This window comes from Trichoderma evansii (genome assembly GCF_050947405.1).
Source record: "Trichoderma evansii strain SZMC 28006 chromosome Unknown GGI43scaffold_12, whole genome shotgun sequence".
NCBI classification, from domain to species: Eukaryota; Fungi; Ascomycota; class Sordariomycetes; order Hypocreales; family Hypocreaceae; genus Trichoderma; species Trichoderma evansii.
This window is the reverse complement of record NW_028145194.1, coordinates 216,077-239,758: the sequence shown is the minus strand read 5'-3', so window position 1 is coordinate 239,758 and position 23,682 is coordinate 216,077. Positions and strand designations below refer to the sequence as shown.

The 23,682-nt window shown below is 48.8% G+C and overlaps 9 protein-coding genes across 9 annotated transcripts; 2 read left to right on the top strand and 7 right to left on the bottom strand.

Moving 5' to 3' along the window:
• Positions 1–11: 11 nt before the first annotated feature.
• On the bottom strand, positions 12–3,718 carry GGI43DRAFT_407004 (translation initiation factor 2). Its single transcript, XM_083206188.1, has 3 exons — positions 3,427–3,718; positions 431–3,359; positions 12–343 (listed from the first exon to the last, which is right to left on the bottom strand). Exons 1-3 carry the CDS (start codon positions 3,448–3,450, stop codon positions 192–194), a joined length of 3,105 nt encoding a protein of 1,034 aa, XP_083059757.1. The 5' UTR covers positions 3,451–3,718; the 3' UTR covers positions 12–191.
• A 69-nt stretch (positions 3,719–3,787) lies between these two features.
• Positions 3,788–5,447, top strand: GGI43DRAFT_69269 (uncharacterized protein). The gene has a single exon (XM_083210157.1). The coding sequence runs from the start codon at positions 4,223–4,225 to the stop codon at positions 5,252–5,254; it is 1,032 nt and encodes a 343-aa protein (XP_083059756.1). The 5' UTR covers positions 3,788–4,222; the 3' UTR covers positions 5,255–5,447.
• A 2,052-nt stretch (positions 5,448–7,499) lies between these two features.
• Positions 7,500–9,188, top strand: GGI43DRAFT_69236 (Golgi phosphoprotein 3-domain-containing protein). The gene is made up of 4 exons (XM_083210156.1): positions 7,500–8,112; positions 8,169–8,415; positions 8,549–9,000; positions 9,071–9,188. Exons 1-4 carry the CDS (start codon positions 7,843–7,845, stop codon positions 9,158–9,160), a joined length of 1,059 nt encoding a protein of 352 aa, XP_083059755.1. The 5' UTR covers positions 7,500–7,842; the 3' UTR covers positions 9,161–9,188.
• Positions 9,189–10,071: 883 nt separating this feature from the next.
• GGI43DRAFT_69230 (surfeit locus protein 6-domain-containing protein) lies at positions 10,072–12,396 on the bottom strand. The gene is made up of 3 exons (XM_083210155.1): positions 12,168–12,396; positions 11,983–12,066; positions 10,072–11,858 (listed from the first exon to the last, which is right to left on the bottom strand). Exons 1-3 carry the CDS (start codon positions 12,183–12,185, stop codon positions 10,245–10,247), a joined length of 1,716 nt encoding a protein of 571 aa, XP_083059754.1. The 5' UTR covers positions 12,186–12,396; the 3' UTR covers positions 10,072–10,244.
• A 240-nt stretch (positions 12,397–12,636) lies between these two features.
• On the bottom strand, positions 12,637–14,604 carry GGI43DRAFT_406998 (casein kinase substrate phosphoprotein PP28-domain-containing protein). The gene is made up of 3 exons (XM_083206187.1): positions 13,984–14,604; positions 13,356–13,912; positions 12,637–13,258 (listed from the first exon to the last, which is right to left on the bottom strand). Exons 1-3 carry the CDS (start codon positions 14,051–14,053, stop codon positions 13,136–13,138), a joined length of 750 nt encoding a protein of 249 aa, XP_083059753.1. The 5' UTR covers positions 14,054–14,604; the 3' UTR covers positions 12,637–13,135.
• GGI43DRAFT_406996 (uncharacterized protein) lies at positions 14,605–17,069 on the bottom strand. Its single transcript, XM_083206186.1, has 2 exons — positions 16,619–17,069; positions 14,605–16,499 (listed from the first exon to the last, which is right to left on the bottom strand). Exons 1-2 carry the CDS (start codon positions 16,876–16,878, stop codon positions 15,317–15,319), a joined length of 1,443 nt encoding a protein of 480 aa, XP_083059752.1. The 5' UTR covers positions 16,879–17,069; the 3' UTR covers positions 14,605–15,316.
• A 164-nt stretch (positions 17,070–17,233) lies between these two features.
• On the bottom strand, positions 17,234–19,639 carry GGI43DRAFT_406995 (3-oxoacid CoA-transferase). The gene is made up of 3 exons (XM_083206185.1): positions 19,153–19,639; positions 17,701–19,068; positions 17,234–17,629 (listed from the first exon to the last, which is right to left on the bottom strand). Exons 1-3 carry the CDS (start codon positions 19,210–19,212, stop codon positions 17,501–17,503), a joined length of 1,557 nt encoding a protein of 518 aa, XP_083059751.1. The 5' UTR covers positions 19,213–19,639; the 3' UTR covers positions 17,234–17,500.
• Positions 19,640–20,530: 891 nt separating this feature from the next.
• Positions 20,531–20,983, bottom strand: GGI43DRAFT_384476 (VOC family protein; the record flags this gene model as incomplete). The annotated part of the gene is made up of 2 exons (XM_083203528.1): positions 20,531–20,691; positions 20,749–20,983. The coding sequence occupies 2 exons, from the start codon at positions 20,981–20,983 to the stop codon at positions 20,531–20,533; spliced, it is 396 nt and encodes a 131-aa protein (XP_083059750.1).
• Positions 20,984–21,238: 255 nt separating this feature from the next.
• GGI43DRAFT_69006 (NADP-dependent oxidoreductase domain-containing protein) lies at positions 21,239–23,063 on the bottom strand. Its single transcript, XM_083210153.1, has 5 exons — positions 22,490–23,063; positions 22,276–22,393; positions 22,143–22,207; positions 21,660–22,068; positions 21,239–21,555 (listed from the first exon to the last, which is right to left on the bottom strand). The coding sequence occupies exons 1-5, from the start codon at positions 22,814–22,816 to the stop codon at positions 21,494–21,496; spliced, it is 981 nt and encodes a 326-aa protein (XP_083059749.1). The 5' UTR covers positions 22,817–23,063; the 3' UTR covers positions 21,239–21,493.
• Positions 23,064–23,682: the final 619 nt, after the last annotated feature.

Here is a 23,682-nt window from a genome sequence, read left to right as displayed (position 1 = left end):
TATGTAAAACCTTCTTTTCAGTGAAATTTCGTCATTCTATTTTTTTTCCTGGAGCCTCCCATAAGAAATTCATGAAAAGAGCATCCTTTGAGCGCCCAGTAAACTAGTACATGTCCATCCATATCGTACAAATATATCTACACGTCTATATACCGTCATAACCGTTCGAATAATTTTGAGGGGAGTGTGTTTTACAAGCTTCGCCTCTCCTTAATCTCCTCATATGTCTGTATCTGATCATCCGCTTGGAAATCATCAAATTCCTCCAAGCCGATACCGCATTCGGTTCCTTTGCCCATTTCTTGAACATCCTTCTTCACATGTTTGAGAGTGTCTAACTTGCCTATAAATCCCAACTGTTAGCACTGTTGTTCCAATGACCACCTCTCCAAAAGTGATAGTAACATAGGAAAATAATAATAATACGTACCATCGTAGATTACCTCGCCCCGGCGAATGACCTTGACGCGAGATGACCTCTTAATAGAGCCGTTTCGGACTCTACAGCCGGCAATGTTTCTAAACACACGCTTCTTCAAGTTGATGGGGAATACTTGCAGCACGTCGGCCTCGCCGTTGACGCGGAAAGTGACATTCATGGGCAATAGGTCGGAAAGTGCCGCCTTGACATCATCGATGACATGGTAGATGACTTTGTGGTCAAGAATCTTGACCTTGGCCTCTTCCGCTCGTTGCTTAATATGCGGTGGGATGGTGCAGTTAAAGTTGATGATTATACTGTTGGATGTCGCTGCGTGGTCAATGTCGTATTCCGTAATCTGGCCAGCGGAGGATCGCAGAATCTTGGGCTGCACCTCATGGCTGCCCAGCTCCAAGATAGTTCCGCAAACAGCTTCCACAGATCCAACCACGTCTGCTTTGACCGTGAAGTTTTGGGTAAAGATGCCAGGTGTAGTCGATTCCCCAGTGGTGGCATTTGGCACTCCCTCCGTCTCAGCCGCTGCAGCATCCGCTGCCGCCTTTTCTCGCTGCCGCTGCTCTTGCTCAGCAAGCTGAATAGAGCTTTGCTCACGTCCGGCCATCTCTTGGCGATATTCAACCGCAGTCTTGGCCTTGGCTTCGTCAGGAGACTGAAGCACTTGCTCACCAGCTGAGGGCAGCTCTCGCCAGCCGAGAATTTCCACTGGTGTTCCTGGAGGAGCAGAGTCCAGCTCGAGGCCTGCTTCGTTACGCAGCACACGGATCCTCGCCCAAGTCTTGCCGGCGACAATCAAATCTCCGGGGCGAAGAGTTCCTCTCTTGACCAAGATTGTTGCAGCCTTGCCTTGGGGCTTGATACTGGACTCTAGAACCCATCCTTCAGCCATACCATCATCCTCAGCTCGGACATCAAGGATTTCGGAGAGTGTGACAATATTCTCCTCCAAATCTTCCATGCCCTGGCCTGTTTTACCACTGACACAGACAACTTGCACATCACCACCGTAATCTTCAATTTCGACTCCATGGCGAGAGAGGTCTGCTTTGACTTGGTCAATGCGAGCATCTTCCTTGTCAACCTTTGTGATGGCGACAATGATGGGAACCTTGGCGCTTGTGGCATGCTTCAATGCTTCAAGAGTCTGGGGCTTGACGCTATCATCGGCGGCAACGACAAGAACCACAATGTCTGTCACATTTGCTCCTCGCTGGCGCATCGATAGGAAAGCGGCGTGGCCAGGAGTATCGAGGAATGTAATGGACTTGCCGGATGACATCTTCACGATGAAAGCGCCGATATGCTGAGTAATTCCACCATGCTCCTGTGCTGCGACTGAAGATTTTCGAAGCCAGTCCAAGAGAGTAGTTTTGCCGTGGTCAACGTGGCCCATTATTGTAACGACAGGAGGACGAGATGGCAAGCTCGAGACATCTTCAAGCAAGGGACGGGGTCTGAGATCTCGGAGTGATCCAGTATCAACAGTTGGCTCAAAGCCATACTCCATTGCAATCAGAGCTGCTGTCTCACCAGTGAAGATTGTATCGCTGGTGATATTTTCGAAGCCCATCTCTTCCATATCCTGTAGGAAAGGGGTCACGTTCTGTTTCAGAGCCTTTGACAAATTTGATGCACTGATATACTCTGGAAGGAATATGGGGGTGGTTTGCGGCTCTGTTTGTACGGCCTGCTGCTTCAGCGCTTCTTTTTCTGCCTTCCGGCGTTGCTTCTGCTCCCAGCGGTGTACGGCCTCGTCATCCCAGTCGTCATCCTCGACGGCTCGAGTTTCTCTTTGTGACTTCTTTGCCTTTGATTTGGATCGAGATTTCACAGGCTCCTCTTCCTCTTCAAGCTCAAGCCTCGACTTCCGCCTTTGCTTTTGGGGATGGGTATTATCCTCAGCTTTCCGTATAGGTGTAGCTGCCTCTTCCCACTGGTCCTGGGCATCCTGTGATTTCTTTCTTCTGTCCGTAGATTGTTTTTGTTTTTCACTCTGGTTCTTATCTTTCCCTCTGAAGGTCGTAGCCCTTGTTTCCAGCTCTTCCCAAAAATCCTGAGTCGGGGGTTTCTGGTCTTGATGAGGTTTGTGAGCTGTGGTCTTGGATTCATGGCCATGTATATGCGGCTTCGTTCCAAGCTTTGACTTGATCTTAGGCTTTCGAGATTTCGTAATTTCGCTCCACACGCTAGATTGATTTCCGCGAGTATCTATTCCATGTGTGTGAGTAGGTGTCTCGGCCTTGCGATTACTAAATGAGCCCCATCCAGTCGTCTTAACGCTGCTGTTTGACCTTGCTAATGAATCTTTGGCGGCTGTACCGGGACGATTCCATGCATTAGACAGTGTTGAGGTTTTCTTATCGCCCTCGGCACCCTCAGACTTCGACGCAGAAGACCACGACTCGGGGGTTGGCGGAGGTCGTGGTTCGCGATTTGTCTTGAAAATGTCGGCCAGAACTGACTTTGACTTGGTCGCTTGCGGATTAGTCCTTTGACGATTTCCTATGCTCTTCTCAGACTCGTTCACTTTCTTCACTGGAACGTTCTCTACGACAGGCGATTGCTGTCTCGCTAGTCGCTCGTGTGGGAGCAATCCATCCGTTGAAGTTGAATTGCCTGATGGCGTATTCGATTTTGCAAATGAGCCCCAGCCTCCTCCAGTATTTGAGAATGCACCCGGGAATGCCCCTGGCCCAGAAGGCCCCTCATTATTATTCGAAGAATTGCTGAGGCATGCTGTCCGATGTAGCGATCGAGTTTGGCAAGAAATCAAGGCGCTGCGTTCGGTGGTGTGCCCTCGCAATAACCTTACGGGCTCCAACGAAGCAGCAGAAATCGACAATGCTCGTTCATGTTGCGATCTGGAACTGACGGCAAGATTCTGTCGGCAAAATGCGCACACGAAGGGATGGCTGCGATCCTGGAACGTATGATGTCAGCTATCTAGCCAGCATAACAGAGCTCAATTGGGCAGCAAAGATGCACACCTTCCACGCACGAGCCCTCAACATTGCAACAGAGGATATCTTAGAAGCTCACGCAAGGCTTCTGTCGACATTGGATATGAATAGCAGGTGTGGATAGAGGTGTTTGTTGAAGGTATCCCAGCTCGAACAGCTCTTGTTCTAGGTTTAGCGGGATACGGATTTTTTTTTAAAGCCTTGAGGAATATTTTACTTGGGTGCGCATTTCGGGATGAAATAGTCCGCATTTATAGCTACAAGAAAATCTTTACACGTCTGCACGCTTAAGCAGATTTTCAATCGGATTACTGCTAAATTGAAAGAAAAGGAAGGACAAAAAGAAAGTTGTCAATCTTTTCTCCTCTTCTTTTTTATAATGGGAGACAAAGTCACAAGCTTGCTTCGTACCTGGCAGACTCAGCTTAGGCGTCTCGGGTAGCAGCTTAGGTACAGACTAACAAGTACTCTGTACCTGCCAGCCGATCAACATCCCTGCCTTGGGCCGGAAGAGCATATGAACAGACAATCTATATGAATAGGCTCTTGGTTATCATACAAATATTAGCCAGCGGTTTCTTTCAATTTTGGAGTAGGTAAATAATCAATTTTGCCATCCCTACAACTGTCCCTTTTCTTTTCGAAGCTGGCCACGACTTTACTGTGGACACAGTTTACAAAGCGGCCGGAGTCTGCTTTGCTGTGACCAATGATACCGCATGTCCCCTGAAATTCACTTTGCTTAAAAAACACCCACACGACTCTGAGTTATCAACTCACCAGAGAGCCACGCCTACCAGGCATAAAACGGTCAACAGTCACAATGGCTCCCTCAAAAAGAACTGGGAAGCAGAAATCATCAAACACATCCACCTCATCCGGCAACAATGGCAATCCCCCTTCGCCCTTCAAACGTCCTCCGGAGGTGCTGGCGCCCTTCATCAGCGAGCTCTCGGAGAAGCACGTGTACATCACTCACATCGACGCCAAGCCCCCAGCCTTCAAGCGCAAGATGTTTCTCGTGCCCGTCGCCATGAACGTGGCCGTTGTAGTTCTTTTCGCCTGGCGCATGTACCACATCCTTCCGTGGTACTGGAAAATCCTCCTGTCGGCCTGGGGCCACCCCAACGAGACAACGTACAATTCTCAGGAGGTGACGTGGTCTGAGCTGGGGTGGGAGATTTTGAAACGCGGCATTGTGATGTTTATTGATTTCATGCTGTTCGTCTTCGTGTGGCCGTGGCCTGTGGAGTTTGCCCTTGGCAGGACGCATGGAAACCCGACGCGGTGGCGATTGAACGTTGGATTCCGGGACAAGGAGATTTATGTCCGGCGCAGCAGAGACTGGGACCTGATGTTGCGCGATATCTTCAAGGATGAAAATTCGAAAAAGATCTTGCTCGCTTATACTCAACAGGCAACAGCGCCCATGCTGCAGGAGCAAAAGACGGGCTATCTGTTGATGAACGATAGATGGGATCTGGACTGGAATCTCATGATCCTGGCCCACAAGCTCGTGGACAAAAAGGAAGTTGCTCTTGAGGCGTTTAGGAACGTTATTCTGGTGTTCCATCAAGACTACGGCTGGATCTGCCACGATCTCAAGATGGGCATGGTCGCCGAGGAAGAGGATAAGAGGAGGCAGATTTTTGCTTTCCGAGATGTGCTCACGGCCATGGGTAAAGAGAATCTCTTTTATCGGTGGATCGAGACTGTGCAGTTTGAGTCAACTCAGCCAGGAGGATTCGGCCCAGAGAGGCAAGAAGCTGCGGCGAAAAAGATCCGTGAGATGTTTGAGGCTGAAAGCATCAACTTTGATGAACTGTGGAAGGAGGCTGTTGGTACGAATCCATGAAGAATGATCTTTTGGTCGGCAGGCTATAGAGTCGAAGAGATAAAATACGCATTTGCACACATGTTGGAGTTGAGGGAGAGTGGTACTGTGGGAGCATTGGCATATGCATACCATCCATTTTTATGTATTCAAGCTGCCTACATTTTCTATATCTCAATATTACAGCATTAATAAGGCTTAATAATAAAAAAGTTTGTTTTACAGCTTATACACCCAATGAGTGCCACCCAAAGATCGTACAGCTGTAAAGGGGTGCCCAGATCCAAATTCAGTCCGTTGGTCAAGTAAAGAGAATAAGAAAACAAAAGAAAGAGAAAAAAAAGGCTTCGAACAGGAATTGACCCCCAATATCAAACGGACTGGCCTTGACAGCACAAAAGCCAAGCTCAAGTACTGCTGGACGCAACACCCATGGTTGCACGTCGTGATGCTCCGCAGCACGGGGCGAGGCAGCTGAAAAAGAAAGAGAAGATCATCACAACAACACCATCATCATAAGAAAGGTAAAAAAAAAAAGGAATTCCACGCCCAGCATTCACTCTCCCTTCCAGCGGTGAATCTACTGCGCGCCCGGGCTTTCCCCTTGGGTACTTCTTTGCGGGTGCCACAACTCGGACGAGCAACATCGGGCCTGATGTCGGTAATCCAGGGCTGGGGGCCGTGTCTGAGAGTTCCAGACCTGGGCGCAGCGCTAGACGGAAGACGTCAGTCGAACCTGAGAAGGCCCTCTTAGGTTGGACCTCGTCTTAACCGAATCCGCCACCCCCAAGTGGGAATGTCGCTGGTGATAGGGATGGAAAGATTTTGATATATAAGACTATGGGAGCTGGCAGCTGGCAGCCGGTCGAAGTGCTGCGGCGTTTCAGAACAGCGATGCCCAATGCCCAGCACGCCGTGACCGTAAAGGTAAGCGGGGCGTTGCGATCACTGTATAGCATACTCGATCAAGATCTAGAGGGGTTTGCTGTCCCTGACGGAAGAGAAGGAGAAGGGACTCGATGCAGTATTTGTTTGTACACGAGTAGCTTTGTTCTGTACCCAAGTTTTAGGTCAATATGCACACATATCCCAGAACACATGGTCTAGTTATGGAAGCACTTATTGCTTGTATAGAATGCTTTAAAGCACAGCTTCCAAATCATTGTGTATCTCCACAAAGGGTTGCTATATTGAAAAGATATTCATGGTACATATGTTTGGCTGATATGGCCCGATATAGCAAAGGTGATATAGAGTTACTTGGAAGCATCTTAATTATGCTTCGTGGTAATCCTGTAGCTGGAGCCTGGTATGGGCATCACGCACTCGTGTTGTCCTTCACACCCACGCTACGAAATCTGGCTAAGAACACATTGAGAAATCCATACAGCTGCTCATAAAACACCAAATGAGCAAAATGCCCGAATTATAACGTTACGTATGCAAGATAACCTCGGAAAAGCAGCCAGTTGGAAAAAAAGACCTCTTCTTGACGTTGAGAGTGGAGTACTGCGCCTTTACGTGGCTTCCCGCCGAGAAGGTGGCCTGCCGAATGGGGTAGTTACCGAACTGAAGCTCAGCACGTGCACATTAGCGATGTATGACAGCGGGAAAACAATGGACAACCATAACAGCGCAGGGGGATCTAGACGATGCTATAAACAAACAATTGCACCGATTTACGAGATATGTTTATCTAATAATAGCACTGGCGATGTTTCTTCTCCATTTTCATAATATATATTCTTTCTGTCTCCTCTCAAACTCGGCGTAATTCGTGTCACCCATGGCCCAACAAGCTGCGCCTTCAGTTGCACCCTGGAACCCTTGAACGCTACTTTAATTCAGCATGTCTGAGACATATCAAAACGACACAGCCCTCTGTTTCCCCGCCAAACAACTTCGTATCAAATCTCATCGCCTCAGATGTTTCGTATCTCCATCGACTGGTGATATTTTTCCTCCTCTAAAATCTCACAGCTTGCCGCGAAGACAAGGGACGCACACACTCATGTCGCCCAATTGTATAGAGGTACACGCGGCTTGCCCCATTTTCGCTGCTCCTAATGATGTTCCCCCCCAAAAGGCTGCTGAAACATCCCTCCAAATTCTGTTAGCGCCTGCAGCGTGTCGTGAAATGCGCTATACCTCGTAGATGCTCCGTAGCCCGGCTCGTCAATAGGCCTCTTTAGCTGCGTGGCAGCGCTATGGCGCTCACTGTGGCGCTGGAATCCCCCCAAGAACGCACTGACCCCTGCCGCTGCCGCACAAGAGCCTCAGGACTGGACGAATTAACGCGGCCCACCACAAGGGACCTCATCTCTCCTGCGAGACGCCTGTGGACCTTTCGCAGATTTGCCAGACCATACCTTTCCTCTGTGCATGACAGCGCTGTCCAGCATTGGCTTGGGGTTCTTCTGCTTCTTCGACTTTTAAAACGCCCCTCGCCTGCCGTTGCTTTGTTGCTTCGCACGCCGATTCTCACCGATTAGAGTCTGGTCTGGGGCTGGACTCCTTCGAACCATCGATCCTCGACGACCGAATCGGCGCATCCTCCCTATATCGACCCTGCCTCCACTGCGGCTGCCACTCTATAACGAGCCATCAGCATGTCTTCGTCGGGGTTGACGCGGCGTCGCGGCGCGGGCGGCGCTGGCGGTGCTGTTGCCGCTGAGGGCGAGAGCAGCAACGGTGTCTCGAGAACCAATTCGACCCGAGATGTTCGAGACAACGGCCCAGAGACGAGCTACGAGAGCGGCGAGAATGGCCACAAGATTGCCTTCGACCCTCGAGACATTAGCGAGTCCGCTGAGCGGAGCAAGCAGCCCAAGCTGACCATGATGGAGGAGGTGCTGCTGCTTGGCCTCAAGGACAAACAAGTATGCAAAGAAGCCATGTGTGGCGAGACCAATTGCTGACCCGACCTGACAATTAGGGGTACCTCTCGTTCTGGAACGACAACATTTCTTACGCGCTCCGAGGATGCATTGTGCTCGAACTGGCCTTCCGCGGGCGCATTGCCATGGAGAAGGACCCGGCGCGACGACGATTCCCCCTGGCCGATCGAAATATCGAAGTGATTGATGATACCCTCACCGGCGAGGTGCTGCTCGACGAGGCTCTCAAGATGATGAAGCAGAGCGAAAAGATGAGCGTTAGCTCCTGGATTGACTTGATGAGCGGTATTACACCCCTGCTCCCCAATTCTATTTCCTCCCCTCTCGCCAACAATAACTCTTTTGCAATGGCGACAGCAACATGATTTATACGTGTATGATCAACGGCAACTAACGATTACCCTTCTTTTTTGATTAGGCGAAACTTGGAACTTGATGAAGATAGGATACCAGCTCAAGCAGGTTCGTGAACGATTAGCCAAGGGCCTGGTCGACAAGGGCATCCTACGGACGGAGAAGCGTAACTTCCTTCTCTTCGACATGGCCACCCACCCCGTCGCCGACGGCGGAGCCAAGGAGGAGATTCGCCGCCGCGTGCGCAACGTCCTCACCCAGCGCACCGTCGTCCTCAACGGCAGCCAATTCCTCCCCGAGAACCTCGAATTCCGCTACCTGCGAACCGTTACCATGGTGTGCGCCGCCTACGCTGCCAACGTCTTGGAGAATGCGCTGTCCACGCTGGGCCACGAGGCCAGAGAGCGAGCATTTGCCCAGACGGACGAGCTGCTGGCGGATTACAGCCAATTCCCCTTTGGCAAGAAGGCCACTGGCAATGGTATTGGAGCCAACCTGCCTCAAGTTATTGCCGAGGTAAGCATTCGATTTTTGCGCTCAACTTTACCCTTTTTACCCGCAATTATATGCTAATGACGTGGAACAGGAGGTCAACAAGGCAAAGGACAAGGAGCTGCAGCTCGAAATCGTGGCAGCCTGCTTGAGCGTCTTCACCCGACTCGACTCCCTTCTATAAACCCGACGAGGCTCTTGAGAACTGAACCCCGCTACGAACACTCTCCTAATTCGACTTTATAATGATGACAGAATAAGAGTAAAAGGCCATTCGATTCCCCATTTCATTCTATTATACATGCCTTGACCCTTCCTTGCTCTCTCACGCTTCTGAAACAGCACTCCCAAAAATCTTTTGCCTTCTTTGCCATTTTGTCTTGGGGAAAAGGGGGAAGTGGAAATAGAGGGAGTTTTCATCCTTTTCATCTATTTATTCCTATTTATTTTTGATATTTGGTCGGAGAAGTAACGGCCGAATGAAAATACGACCACACAAACGGGAGAAAAGAAGGACCGAAGAATTTATGAGAGGGGATTAAAAGTGAAAGGGAAAGGAAAAAAAAAAAGGGAAAGCAGAAGAAGAGATCCGGAAAGCGAATACGCCCTAGCTTTTTTATTTTTAATTTTATTCGTTCTTCTTCTTTTGTTTTTGCTTCTTGTTTTTTTCGAAATTGCAGGCGGAGGGGCGGTATGGGAAAATTTGGGAAGGGGGGGAGAGGATATGAGAAGAAGAGCTTGGAGATGGATTGTGCGTCTTTCTTCCTGTACTTATGTATGGCTTGCGTATGAAATTTATTTTTGTAATGGTGATTTAAAGGAGAACGCAATGTATGGCGTCAAATTTTACAGCTTTTTTTTCTACTCGAAAGATATCTCAACTCATGATTCCTTTCTTTCTCTAGTGTATGTAGTATTATAACTTTTCGTCAGCTGGTTAATGAGAAGAAAGATTTTATCAACACAACCAGCATACAGTACATTGCAGCCCTTCCCAAACGGCCTATACATAACCTCAAATGATCCATATTTTGCCTCCCATCTCCTCCCCCACACTCCATACGGTCAACATTTGAACTGATGCCATGCCTTGCGCCTCCGACGCTAGTTCGCCTTGATGTAGATGAATCCCAAACAAATATGAGTAGATAACCCGGATACGAGAAATAATGAAACAAAGAACGAGACGACTCCAAAGGGAAAATACCGTATGAAGGGGCCAGGCCATGAAATTGATACAACAGAAGCTATCGAATCACCGGCCGTCTTCATTTCTTTTTCCCGCCAACTCCAAAGCTGCCTTCGAAGCCAGGTCGTCCGCCCTTCTTCTTTCCAGCACTCTTGCCAGCACTGCCCTTCTTCTTCTTCTTGCCTGAGCGTTTTAGCAGCTTGTCCTCCCGGCGCTGCTTGATGTTCTCTTCGCGCTTCTTCTGCCTCTCATGCTGAGCCTGGGCGACGCCGGTGGCGCGCTCCTTCCATGCCTTTTCACTCTTCTTCTTGTTCGCCTCCTTACGCTTGACAGCCTTCTTGAGCATGGCCTCATCATCATGAACCTTCTCGCCCTGTGCGCGGCGACGAGCATTCAGCCAGGACTCCTTCTCCTCGATGTCCTTGCGCTTCTCGGTGTCAAGCTCCTCAATCCGCTTCTTCTCGTTCTGTACCTTGAGAAGAGCAGTCTTGGGATCTGAAGGACCCTTCTTCTTGCCTCTGTTGAGGAAGTAGCTCAGGTCGTGAGACATCTGTGTTCCATCTGCAAATGCCACGCGTCCAAATGAGAAGCCACCCTGAGTATCGTCAAAACTAACGTTGGGGCTCATAACGCCAGGTGAGTTGGATGCTAGGGCTTCTTCGCGCTTCCTCTGCTCTTCATCCTTTGCCAATTTTCTTAATTCTTTCTTATGTGCTTTGCGCTGTGCTTCCTTGAATCTTCTCTGCTCGATGAGTTCCTGTCTTGTGCGAACAGGCTTGCCATTTGTTCCATCGGCCTTTCTGGCCGCGCGGAGAGCCTCAATCTTGGCAGCCAGACGAGCTCTCAGAGCCTCGGTGTCTGCAGGGATCTTGATATGCTTTGGCTTTTCTGATGGGGCAATGGAGGAGATGGATGTGGTTGTGCTGGCGAGCTCTGCCGGCGTGGGTTGACCGTTGGCAGCCTCGTTAGAATCGAATGTGGGAGAGTGTGGTTCGGAGTCGGGAGCGCTGCCGTCATCTTCTCTCTGCAGCCCGGAGAAGTCTAGCGTTGTGTCAAGACCTTCCATCCGGTCGTCGGCTTTATCAGAGTCATCGACTTTGGATTCTTCTGATTTCGATGGAGTCGGCTGAGGTTTTGAAGGTGTGGCTGTTTCTTTGGCAGCTTTCTTGTTCTTCTGTTTCTTTGACGCAGGCGTGGCAGCAGCCTCGGTAGCGTCGTTTACCGGTGTTTTAGCTGCTGGTTTGGCTGGAGTCTTGGCTGGAGTCTGTGGTTCGCCTGTCTCTTGTTTGGTCTTTTTCTCGGCTTTCTTCTCAGCTTTCTTTTCTCGCTTTGCAGCTCGCTTCTGCTCTCTTCTTGATAGATTTGCCGTGTCTGCGTCTCCGTCTGCCTCTTCCTCATCGTCACTCTCGGCTTCCGCGTCGCCATTGGTCTTTGACTTCTTATGAGGAGTCTCAGGGTTCTGCTTCTTCAAGCCTTCAAGAGGCTTCTCGGCCTCGACGCCGACCATAGGTTCATAGTCTTCCTCTTCGGGCCCATTCTCCTCTTGTTCCATTTGCCTCAGCTTTCGCTTGCTCTTGGCCCGCTCTTCTAGCTCTTCTTTGGCGCTGCGGTTCAGAGCGCTGTCGGGATCCAGCTTAGCTCGGCGGGCAGCTGCGGCTTCCTGCTTCGTCTGCTTCTCTCTTTGCCATTGGTCCTATACATTGCCAATGTCAGCCTTGGTTCTTTAATCGCTCCAAATGCATAATAAGCGTGGGTCAAATCCATATATCCACTTGATCGAGAGAATCATGTTCGTAGGAGTAGATCGGTCAACGTACACTGGTATCCTCGCCATAGTACATCTTGGCAGGAATCAGACTCAGCAAGCCATCGAAAGCCTTTGCATGATCGCGTAAGCGATCCTAACAGTGATGTCAGCTCATAACTGCAACATATCATGGCAGCCATCCTCCTTCTGGGCATTCATCCAGACTGGAGTGAGCAAAAGGGCGTTCAAACGAACCTGCAATGATTCTGCCATCTTAGTATTATAATATCACAAAAGAAAGAACGGCGACAACAAGCTAATGAAAGAAAGAGAAATGAATGCCGATGAAAGGCGCCTAGAAGTTGAGTTCTAGCGACGGCTTAGGATTATCCGCAGCCGATTAGGTAGAAAATGCAAAGATGATAGCTGGTGGTTGGTGAAGTGATGCTTTTTTTTTTCTGCCAATGCCTTGCTAGGAAATTTCCTGAATTTTTTTTGGGGTGCCCAATTTTTTTTTTCCGCCTTTCCACTGTAGTACCCTTCACTGTGGGGTAGCGGCTTAGTGCCTGGATTGGTGCAGAACCGCAAAAAGTGCCAGCGTACTAGTGGCAGCGATAAGGAAAATAAATAGAAAGCCGCATACAATTTGATGCATGATTGAAAGATGGAAATCCATAAATAATTATAGAAGAGAAAACAAGAGAATAACTCAATGAGTTGAGGCGTTAGTATATGCCTAGATACGATACTGGTTAATGCTTATTTTCAGTGTACCCTCCCAACTAGGAAATAGAAAAAAGAGACGGCAAAGATGATGATACACATAATAAGCACGCTAAAATTATAAAAGAGCCCTATTCGTGATATATGATAGAATTAAGAGAAAGTAGAGAAAATAGAGAAAATAGAGAAATAAGAGATAGTAAGAGTAGTAGAATAACGATAAACGTAAGATTCCCTATTTTTTTGGGGCTTCCCTCTTGTCACCACATACAAAGCACAAGCCACGAGAGCATCATCACCAGGTACTTCAAAGTACCAGAAGAAGTTTTGTGAACAGTCCAGTCTTGATTTGTAGGTATATTCAGCAGATCCAATTACGTTTTGGATAGCATCATTTCGCATTATCTCAAAGTTCTGAAGAGTACGTATCAAAGACGGCAGTTTACATCTGCCAAGCCAAGATATCCACGAAGAAACTACAGCCGCAAGGACGTTCTCCTTTATTTCTTTTTGCTGCCCTTCTTCGTTGTGGGAGCAGCAGCCAGTGCTCGCAATTTGGCTTCTCTGGCTGCAATCTCAGCTTGCCTTTCCCTGTCTCGCTCTTCTTTCTCTTCTTTCTCGGCCTGATGGACAAAATTTCGATGATTAGCTTTCTGAAGTACGAGTATTTATGCTGGAGAGGGGGCAAAATTGGGAGCCGTGTATGAGGGTTGCTATTACCTGTCTTCTAGCAGCATCAGCCTCGCGCTGGGCACGGATGGCCTTAAGACGGGCAATGTCCGCCTTGGCCTCGTCCGTCTTGCCCTCGGCATGTAGCTTCATGTATCTCTCCTTTGCAGCCGCCGCCTCGGCTGCTTCTCTCTCGCGCCGGCTCGCCGGCAGCTTCTTCACGCCCGCGGTGATCTCCTCAACGTCGGCGCTTCTGTTAACCTGCTTGCGGGCTGATGAAGAGTAGTTCGGGTTGGCAGGGAGATCTCCATCGTCGCTTTCCTCGTCGCTTGATGGGGGCATGTCGCCGACTTCGACCGCAGCAGCCTTTGCCTTGGCTATGGCGGCCTCTTTCCGAGCCTTCTTCTGGGCTCTTCGGTCCTCGCGGTTGGCTTCGGTGACTTGGGCTGGGGCCTTGCTGCCCTCTTCCTCGTCGGATTCCTCTTCAGACTCCTCTTCGGATTCTTCTTCGGACTCTTCATCCTTCTGTCGGCCTTCTTCGCTCCACATGCTCACTGCATTGCCTTCGGAGTCGAGAGGTTGAAGATTACGGGAGAAGTGCTTGCCGCCTATTTTTCGAGCGGTGCATATTAGCAAATGAAGGCCTCATCTATTTCCGTTGCAAATAAGTTCGTTTTACCTCCTCTGGTGTATTTTTTGAACTTGCCACCACGGCCGCGTGAGCTCGCTCCAGGGGCACCGCCAGCCATCTTGGATGATGATGAGAATGAAAGAGAAAAGTGAGTGAAATTTGAGAGGCGAGGTTGCTTCGATCTGGCGCAGATTCCGACTTTGGCTCGAGATTTGAGAGTTCAGAGCTTAAATAGGAAAATCTTCCTTAAATCAGCCACCCTCGATAAGATTGAAAGTGAATTCCGAGTTGCCAGTGCCGGCGAGGCGGGGTAGTGGGGTACTTTGGAGGTACAGCTCAGCCTTGTCTGATACGGTGGGATTTACGGAAGAGATCGCAATTTCTGCTGTCTTGGAAAAGGATCTTTTGCATAAAGCGTGATGTAAGATCACTTTGTATGACTCACAGTGCTTTTTTCTTTAGTAAAAAATGATACGAGTGCAAAGATTGAAGCGGCTTATCCAGTTCTAGATAGCACCAGGAATTGGCACATCCACGTCACTGCGCTGTATCACCAAGGTACCCGGGCTATCAAAGGTACTAAAACATGCAAAAGATGTAAAACAGGCGATAGGTGATTGGCTGGCTTGCGGGCCAAGCATCACAAGCTGGATCTCGCTTGGTATGTCAATCCCATAGACCGGGCAATATTACAGTTTTGCGTTAGTATTATCTCTGCTATTTACTTGAGAAGCTTTAAGAAACAGCCGCTTGTGAGCTGTCGTAAATATGAGCAACATCGAACCACGAATATGTACCACGAATATGCAAAGCCCTGGAATTCGTAATTCGAGCTCTGCAGTTGGTGAGTCACACAAGGCTGACTCTTAGCAAAACAGCTAAGAAAAAAAAGATATGGGTCTATGCTCGCACACCGCAGCCACGTTTTTCCGAACACCCAGCCGCTCCACCAGCTGCCAGGGACATAAAACCACGAGCCGAAGTTTTTTCTTTCCTCTTCTTTTTTCTTTTCCTTTCTTTAGTGAAACCTACTAGAAATATTCCTTCAAATTCACTCTGCGTGTCGACAACCCTATGGATGCGCTTGGAGGGGAAACTGGAGGATAGATGATTGTTTCCGCTGGCTTACCCTCTTTCCCTGTACTTCCTTTCGAGGTTGCGTTTGGGCGAGAAAAATTTTTCGGCGGCACATAACGGCCTATATCACCCATTTTTAATAGGCGTCACGATGCCTTCCTTGTCTTGATGAACTTAACTGGCATTTCTGCTGGAATATTTGTTCGGGATCGGGTTTAAATGGTGGATTCGTAAATTCGTAGTTATAATTCCTTGCTACTGTTGGTTGTGATAGGGCTGCCTCTAAGCAGCCATGCATTATCCATCACCCAGAAAGCGACTGCAGCATGTCATGCAGCTGCTTTCTCTTGCGCATCTTCAGCGATGATTTCGATTGGATCGATGTTATCGAAGCAGATCTAGTTTTCGTCTCTGGTTCTTGCTCTTTCTGGAGCTGGTCTCGAAATTCGTCTGTTGTGTAGCGGCTCGCATCCATAGGGCGAGTAAACGTATATCGTTTTGTTGAAAACAGGCCGCGGCTCACATAAGCCGGCTTGGAGGTGATGCCTCCTCGTCCACTGTGGCCCAGAAATAAACATGCCATGGGCCGTGATGGCAAAACAAACGGTCCAGCTACGGCTTGTTGGTCCACCGAATGGCCCTGGCTCGCAATGTCTATGTCGTCGCTCAGCTGTCCCAGGAACGAGTAGAGCCAGAAAGCCCATGCCTCAAAAGCAACGCCGTGGCAAGCTCCTGCTTGTCTTGAAGCCGCGTCTGGATCCCATGAGGGCAAATATTTCTTGCCCATGTCTGTAAGATAATTCAATAGAGGTGGCGCTTCTCGGTCCGGGACAAACTTGATGGCGCATTGTGAGTCGCTGCAAAGTGTCACCAAATCGGCTTCGACACTCTTAATTGAGTCCTGTGTCTTGATAATATGTGTATCTGGAACGAGGAGCATGAGGTTTCGTAGCAACGTGCCCTCTTGTCTGCCAGAGACGTCGGTAACTTCCCAGCCGGCTTCGGCGGCATCGTCAAATGGAGAAGCCCAGTCATCTCTCGCGCCTGTGACATCGTAAAGCGCCAAGGAGGGGAACTTGGCGACCCATTGTAATGATTTCTGTGTAACTGTCTGATCGCCCCAAATCCTCAATATCCTTAGTAAAGGGAAGGGATTCTCGCTCTCGGTCCAGCCTTGAATGACGCGGTCGTTGACGGACGGAAAGACATCACCCAACTCATCCGCTGGTTGAATAAGCTCCAAAATGCCCAAGTTTTTTATATCTGTTAAACAGAATAGCTCATGGGAAGAGAACTGACACCCTCCGCTGAGCACGAGATGGGTGATAAACTCTGTTGAAAAAGACGTTAGGGGCTGGATGTAGCATTTAAGCTCTTCGCTGGGTCGACATATGTGTTGCCGGAATCGATAAAGACCAAGGCTCTTCTCATCATCTTCACGAAGCAATATCGTGGAGAAAAGTTTCCATGCATGAAAGCATACACCTCTGGTGTTTAGTATGTTAGCAGATGATGTACCTCACTCATTCACTCCCCTAGAATCCAAACACTACGTAGTTCGTTCTTTGAGATGATCGAATGCATATATAAAATGAAAACAACCCACCTTGCCTCTAAAAAGCGCCAGATGCGCCAAACCAGCTGAATCGGAAGCGACCCAAGCAGCTCCTCCGATACATCGCCAATATTGTCGGCGATAACATTAATCGCCATATCCAGCAAAGATCGAGGACCCCGAGCGCCGCGAGGCTTGAACAGAGGATACGGGCGCCGTCGCGACCAGCCACGGTCCGAACTGACATTGAGGCGGCGCTGGATGGTCCATTCTCGGAAGACTTGGCCCGTTGAAGGATCGTAGGTGTTCATGGCTACGCAGCGCCGCGGAAAGGGTGGAGGGCGAAAGGAAGAGAGAGATTATGGTGCTGCTACATGAAGTCGAGATTTATTTATATAAGCCTCAACAAGAGAAAATGGACATTACGCTTAAAACTTTTCAACAGGTTCAAGTTTTGTGAGGCTGCTGTTATGTTGAGGATAACATAAAATATAGAAGTTCAAGTTTATGAGCGGATATGTCAGCAGTGCGTAAGTTGACTGCTAGAGGTGGCTGTGCTTAGATAGAGTGCCGGCTTGTGCCGCCCAAAATCGCAAATCGCAGATCGGGAATCGTGTCAGTGCAAATAAGGCTGCATCTTAATGATATATAGGTAGGGTCAGGGTATGAAATATATATAGTTTTTTTCAATTGTATTTCAAATTTCAAATGTTTTATGAAATTTTAGCTAAACAACGCTATTCTATCTCATCCCAAAACGCCTCGTGAAGATGCTCTCCAGACCATCTTTTTACACAGCATCTTGGTAAATATCCAACCCGCCATTTTTTTGGGATTCAAAGCCTGACCGCTAGATCAAATACCCCGTTATTAATAAATAATACACATTTACATTATTTCAAAGTCGCAATGCACGCCATTTGGAGCATGGGCTTAAAATGTCTTCAGGTCGTCGGCGACGGTGAAGGGAGCTTCGGTCTTGCTCTTGATCTCCTCTACGGTAACTCCTTCTGCAACCTCGATGAGGGTCAGACCGTGAGCGAAATCGACATCGAAGACAGCCTAAGAAAAAAAAAAAAAACGTTAGTAGTTGATTTACATGCAACATAGAGTAGCTTAGTGTAGCGACTTACCAGCTCTGTGATGATTCTTGAAACGCAAGCTCGGCCAGTCAGGGGGAACGCGCACTGCTTGACAATCTTGGGGTTGCCCTTCTTGTCGGTGTGCTCCATGGTGACGACAACCTTGGTAGCACTGGGGTTGCTCACGAGATCCATGGCACCGCCGAAGCCCTTGACCTTGCCTGGCAGCATCCAATTGGCGAGATCGCCAGTTCCGCTGACTTGCATGGCACCAAGGATGGTCAGGTTGATTCTTCCGCTGCGGATCATACCGAAACTCTCTTCACTACCGAAGACGGCAGCACCAGGGTTAAGAGTAACCGTTTCCTTACCAGCGTTGATCAGGTCGGCGTCTTCTAAGCCCTTCTTAGGGTAGGGGCCAAGGCCGAGGATACCGTTCTCAGACTGCAGCTGGACTTCAACCTCAGGGCCAACAAAGCCAGGGGCAAGCATGGGCATGCCGATACCCAAGTTGGCATACATGCCGTTCTTGAATTCCTTGGCAGCCCGCTTCACGATTCGCTCCCTCTTGGCCGCAGTCTCGCCTGTTCCAAGGGCAGCCTTGGCCGCGGGGTCGGCCTCATCCTTGGCCCAGGTGAACTTCTCAATGTTCTTGGGGGTGGTGCTCTGGATGACGCGTTTGACGTAGATGCCGGGGAGGTGGACGGCCTCGGGAGGAATCTCGCCTGGCTCAACAATGTGCTCGGCTTCAACGATGGTGATCTTGGCGTTGCGGCCCATGGCGCCGTTGAAGTTGTTGGCAGCCAGGCGGAACTGGCAGTTTCCGAGCTTGTCAGCCTTCCAAGCCTTAACAAAGGCATAGTCTCCAGCAATGCTCTCTTCTAGCAGATAAGGCTTTCCATTGAAGACCTTGACATCCTTGGGATAAGAGTAGACGTCCGGTGTTCCGTCAGGCTTATTCTTCAGCGGCAGGTCACCCGTCTGGACAACAGTGCCGAAGGCCGCAGGAGTGTAGAATGCAGGAATACCCTTGCCGCCGGCCGCGCATCGCTCGGCCAGTGTTCCTTGGGGGGTCAATTCCAATTCGACTTCGCCAGTAAGATACATTGTTTCGAAAGTCTTATTTTCGCCAATGTAACTGGCAATCATCTTCTTTACCTGCTTCGTCTTGAGAAGCTTGCCCAGGCCAGAGGCATCAGTGCCGGCGTTATTTGACACGGCAGTCAGGCCGGTGATCTCTGGCTTGTTGAGGACCTCATCGATGAGGGTGTCAGGAACACCGCAAAGACCAAATCCACCGCAAAGCAATGTAGAGTTGGCCTTCATATCCTTGATCGCCTCAGCAGCAGAGGGAAGCACTTTGTTGATCTCGGCTCGACGGGCAGTGGCAGAAAAGGATCTGGTTAAGACGGCGGAGGGCTAACAGGAACATTTTGATTTAGTCTCTAATTCAATTCTAATGGCGGTAGTTGCGCCATCCAAAACGAGGGTCTCTAAGCTTACGTTTGTCGCATGGCGCGCAAAGGCCCCGAGGGTCCGCAGGCGCAAAGCTGTGGATGGCATCGTGGAGGGGCAGGTGGGTGGACGGTTTCGCGGGGTATTAGAAGCTACAACAGCTGGTGCGCTTATAGACTATATCGTGAATGTACCGTCTATCGCTATGGCAGTAAGAGATGAGGTGGGATATAAGAAAGAAGAAGAGAAAAAGCGAAAGCGAAAAGAATAAAAGTCTCGGAAAGACTGGGCTTTCGGAAAGATTGGCGGATATAAATTTGATAAGTGATGGCCTCACTGACATTATGTATGGTCGCGCGTGTCCATGTTTTTGCCGGTGCATTAGCCGTCAATGACCGAAGCCACTGCCGTAGACCCAGTTCTCCGCATTGGCGGCCATAGAATTCGGGTATTTGGCCCTCCGCAGTGAGGAGAAGCTGGAACCAAGGCGAAAATAGCGGGACTGTTCCGTGGGCAAGGGTCGGATATGGACGGCGGGCGGATGTGGGGGAAGAAGCATCATCAGCGATTTGTCGTGCAGTAGTAATGGCAGCAGTAATAATGATAAATCTGATTAGGTAGTATTACTGTTCATCCAAGGACTATCAGATATATGGCATGGCGTAAACAGGAGCGAGTGCCATGTACGACGTGTAGACAATACATGTACACAGCTTACCTGTATATTGGTCATTTCTGAGTGATGAGTCCTATACCGGCGACAGCATACGGACATCTCAAAAGCTGACAGATCCTTGGCATAGATTGCCCCGGCACTGGACTTGGAGATCCGCATATTTTTCGTCGAGGTCGTGAGCGAATCTTAGCGCTAAAGGGCTGGCTCCAGATTCCGCCTCAGACTAGAGATTTTTGGCCCGGGTTCCGAAGCCGAACTCAAGCCCAGTTGTTTGCGAGGACAGCCGGCACGAGCGGGTGGCAATGACTTTTCCCGGAATGCTATTCCGTCGCAGCGCGATCCAAAACGTTCATCCGGCGTGCTGACGGGGAGTTTATGGTAGCAGTTCGGGTCCTTTTCTTATGTCAAGTGGATCTGAATTCTTATTCGGGTAGTGGTATTATACGGAATGGGAACCTGGAAGGCAGCGGCGACAGGGTACAGGCAGTTGGATCTTGAATCGTGTGTCACGTATCATATAAAACGGTAAAGAATTCCAGAGTTTCATATGCATTGCCACGAGGTATTTGAACCTTTCATATATGATATACTTTATCATGTATTATTTTATTCCATTTAGATTCATTCTCGACAAATCTCCCATTACCAATATATGACATGACGAACGACTAACGGCAAACCACAGAGCGACAACCAGCATCACAGCTTCCTTAGCGTTCATTTGCTGAAGGAGCTATCATCAACGCCTTTTTATGGTTTATGACACACAACCTCAATATTGTTACCTGCCGCATCATGCACATAAGCAGCGTAATAGTTGGCATGATAATGCGCTCGCACGCCCGGTGCCCCATTGTCTTGCCCTCCACTTAGGATCGCCGCCGCGTGGAATGCATCGACCACAGAACGATCTATTACAATATTTTAGTAACTCGATGAGTGGCTATAGCTGTATTCGAAGTACTTACTTTCGGTGCGGAATGCAACATGTGATTTAGCAGTAGCCTCTTTCACTCCCAAAAGCCAAAAGTCAGCAACTTTGTAGTTTTCTACAACATCTAATTTCGAGCCGAGTCCCACGATATTCTCGCCAAACTCATAGACGACTCGGTATCCCAGCGGCTCAAGAGCTTTAACATATAATGCCAAGCACTCTCGAAATTTGTCCTCGGGGACTGAGACGGTGGTGTGGTCAATGGCCATGATGGCTGTACTAACAAAGAGTGGCTTTAAAAGTAGCTGCTAGAGAGGCGCGATCTTGATGCTCTTTTGGATATTTCCCAATGGAGTATTGCATCTCTCTTTATAAGCTTAATTTCTGTGCGGACTTCGGCTGCTCACGAATGCCGAGATGTAAAACGGATGCTACACCATCTATCTCTAGCCTCCAGTACAGGTTAGAATGCAAAAGGATTGCACCGTTAACGGTGGCTATTGTTAACCGCAACCGGAATCACGGCTACAGGAACCACCGTGAATGGTAAAACTTTGCATCGACGGCGTAGAAGAAAAAGGCACAGGCAACATGCAAAGGCATGCAGGAGTACATTTAAGGCTGCTACTATGGCTATTGGCAGCTAGCGAGGTACGTGTACGTGTAATTTCTTGAACATTTACAAGATTTACCATGCCAATTTATTGAAATCGCTCAACGTGATTGGCCGCTTAATTTAGCTCTCTGCATACCTATTTCCTAGTAGGGTATCTTTATGCCTATACGACAATCTGATTCGTGGCATTCTTTTCTCTCTCATCTCCAAAAATATTAATGTTCCCTGTTTAAAAGATTAGTGATTCGTTCTCCATATAAATCCATATAAAACAGGCATTCGGATCCTTCGTACTCCGTGGGCGGGAAGATTAGATAATTACTACTTACATTCGGGTCCGGGAAGACAGCGTCGCTCTGGGGCTTCTCCAAATTTGGCAAGTTCCTGGATGGCTTGCTCATCAAGCTCAATGTCCTGGAAATTCTCAAAGATACGCGCCGGTGTGATGGATTTTGGAATAACGGTGTGGCCGTCAAGCTGTGACCATGCAAGAAGGACTTGTGCTGGAGAGATGGGCTTGCCCTGACTCTCCGAGAGACGCTTTGCGATTCCCTTGACCACCGGGTCATCGACGATCAATGGCAAGCCGCGAGTGTTCCTGCCGAAGGGGGAATAGGCCGTGATAACGATGCCCTTCTTCTTGCAGTAGTCAACAAGAGGAGGGTCAGGAATCAGTGGATGCCGCTCGACCTGGTTGACAGTGGGGACTACGCCTGAGTCATTGCTGATGGCTTCCAACTATTTATGACAATTTCCGCGTTAATATCATGGATTCATATGAAGTAATACTGTAGATGATCCGTAAAACTTACATGCTCGGCTGTAAAATTAGATACTCCAATGGAACGAACTTTGCTCTTGGGTAAACTGGTCATGGCTACATCGCAAAGTAACAAGCAGTCAGCCAGTGTGTCTGGGTTTTCACATAAAGTTAAACGAATATACCTTTCCAAGTCTGACAAATCGAGACTTCTTGGTCAAGAATCATTATGCCAGTCGCTGGATCTTTTGGCTCGAGGACCTTGCCGGGAGCGAACGCAACTGGCCAATGAACAAGATATAGCTACGAAAACCATGAAAGATCAGATAAAATTGCATAAAATGCACAAAACCAAGAACGGTTCTAATGAATTGATCACATAATTTGGAAAATACTCACATCAAGGTAATCAAGTCCGAGTTCTGCGAGAGTGTCATCGAGCGTAGGCTCGACATCTTCGGGCCGATGGCTGTTATTCCACAGCTTGCTGGTGACGAAAATATCCTCACGTTTCAGGCCAGGAATCTCTGCAAGCGCTCTCTTGATACCATTTCCGACTCCGATTTGGTTTCTGTAAACCTTGGCGAGGTCGAGGTGTCTGTAGCCAACCTTGAGTGCTTCGAAAACGGCATCGCTAACGGTCTCTTCGCTACAGAGCCAGGTGCCGTAGCCCAAAGTTGGGAATTTGTGGCCGGTATTAAGAAGAACGGTGCGGCCAGAAGACATTTTGGTGTTAATATCGGCGATACTACAGAAAAGACTTTTGAAGATTAAATGTATCAACTGCACCCCTTTCTTTTCTTTGGTGTAGAGACTTATAGCGATGAGGGAATTGGACGTTTCTTCTGGTGGGTGCGTGGGGTCATTAGCTATTTATCCGCGCTTCTAGAGTTCCACTATCTCCTCATTCTTCTCATTGATTCTATTCAATATCTGTAAAACTGGATACCCAAATCATGGCACCCGAATTATATGATACCCGAACTATATGAGACCCGAGTTGTGACACCCGAATCATGATAATTGCGTGAGAAAAAAAGTCCAAATCATCAGCTCGCCTTTATCAAGAACCAGAGATTACCAAGCCATGGCCCCTGCGCTAAGAGCTTAGCAGAGTCGTTGCGCAGAAGGAGAATAAATAGAGGCGAGCTTCGGTAGCCTGCATAGCACGTTCTGCAACTTCTTCCGTCTGCACTTTGACTCAATAAAGACACATAGTCATGCCGAATTTAGAAGTGGTGAGGGACGCTCTAGAAAGAGGCTACAGCGGTGAGTGGCCCCATGAGCCGGCTAATTGTTTGTGCGGTAGTTTTATCAGATCAGCTGTATATATTGCAGATGCACGTAACTTATCGGAGATTTCAATATCTCCCTGGAAATAGAATCCCGTTCCACTACCAATAGCCGGCCTTAGCTGCTTTAGCTAGAGCTGCGCTGTGTGTGAGACTGCGCCGAAGATATTGGAAGAATCCTACTTGCAAGCTAACAGGGTCAAATTGAAATAGCAGGCTATATACTAGTACTTAAACAGCTCTATACTAATGCTCGATGGGTATTTTTCTCTTGCATCATGGGATTGCTGGCAGGAAAAA

Bases quoted from the DNA above. Each gene is read 5' to 3' on its own strand.
- GGI43DRAFT_407004 (XM_083206188.1), bottom strand. From the start codon at position 3,450: ATGTTGAGGGCTCGTGCGTGGAAG. The intron at 3,360-3,426 runs GTGTGCATCTTT...CATACGTTCCAG, and splicing joins TGAGGGCTCGTGCGTGGAAG to GATCGCAGCCATCCCTTCGT. The intron at 344-430 runs GTACGTATTATT...TGGGATTTATAG, and splicing joins GGGCGAGGTAATCTACGATG to GCAAGTTAGACACTCTCAAA.
- GGI43DRAFT_69269 (XM_083210157.1), top strand. From the start codon at position 4,223: ATGGCTCCCTCAAAAAGAACTGGGAAGCAGAAATCATCAAACACATCC.
- GGI43DRAFT_69236 (XM_083210156.1), top strand. From the start codon at position 7,843: ATGTCTTCGTCGGGGTTGACGCGGCGTCGCGGCGCGGGCGGCGCTGGC. The intron at 8,113-8,168 runs GTATGCAAAGAA...CCTGACAATTAG, and splicing joins TTGGCCTCAAGGACAAACAA to GGGTACCTCTCGTTCTGGAA. The intron at 8,416-8,548 runs GTATTACACCCC...TTTTTTGATTAG, and splicing joins CTGGATTGACTTGATGAGCG to GCGAAACTTGGAACTTGATG.
- GGI43DRAFT_69230 (XM_083210155.1), bottom strand. The intron at 11,859-11,982 runs GTACGTTGACCG...GGCAATGTATAG, and splicing joins ACTATGGCGAGGATACCAGT to GACCAATGGCAAAGAGAGAA.
- GGI43DRAFT_406998 (XM_083206187.1), bottom strand. From the start codon at position 14,053: ATGGCTGGCGGTGCCCCTGGAGCGAGCTCACGCGGCCGTGGTGGCAAG. The intron at 13,913-13,983 runs GTAAAACGAACT...CTCGAAAAATAG, and splicing joins CAAAAAATACACCAGAGGAG to GCGGCAAGCACTTCTCCCGT. The intron at 13,259-13,355 runs GTAATAGCAACC...TTTGTCCATCAG, and splicing joins CTGATGCTGCTAGAAGACAG to GCCGAGAAAGAAGAGAAAGA.
- GGI43DRAFT_406996 (XM_083206186.1), bottom strand. From the start codon at position 16,878: ATGAACACCTACGATCCTTCAACGGGCCAAGTCTTCCGAGAATGGACC. The intron at 16,500-16,618 runs GTGGGTTGTTTT...ACTAAACACCAG, and splicing joins TGGCGCTTTTTAGAGGCAAG to AGGTGTATGCTTTCATGCAT.
- GGI43DRAFT_406995 (XM_083206185.1), bottom strand. From the start codon at position 19,212: ATGCCATCCACAGCTTTGCGCCTGCGGACCCTCGGGGCCTTTGCGCGC. The intron at 19,069-19,152 runs GTAAGCTTAGAG...TGTTCCTGTTAG, and splicing joins TTGCGCGCCATGCGACAAAC to CCCTCCGCCGTCTTAACCAG. The intron at 17,630-17,700 runs GTAAGTCGCTAC...TTTTTTTCTTAG, and splicing joins CAAGAATCATCACAGAGCTG to GCTGTCTTCGATGTCGATTT.
- GGI43DRAFT_69006 (XM_083210153.1), bottom strand. From the start codon at position 22,816: ATGTCTTCTGGCCGCACCGTTCTTCTTAATACCGGCCACAAATTCCCA. The intron at 22,394-22,489 runs GTGAGTATTTTC...TGGTTTTCGTAG, and splicing joins TCGGACTTGATTACCTTGAT to CTATATCTTGTTCATTGGCC. The intron at 21,556-21,659 runs GTAAGTAGTAAT...TCTTTTAAACAG, and splicing joins CTGTCTTCCCGGACCCGAAT to GGAACATTAATATTTTTGGA.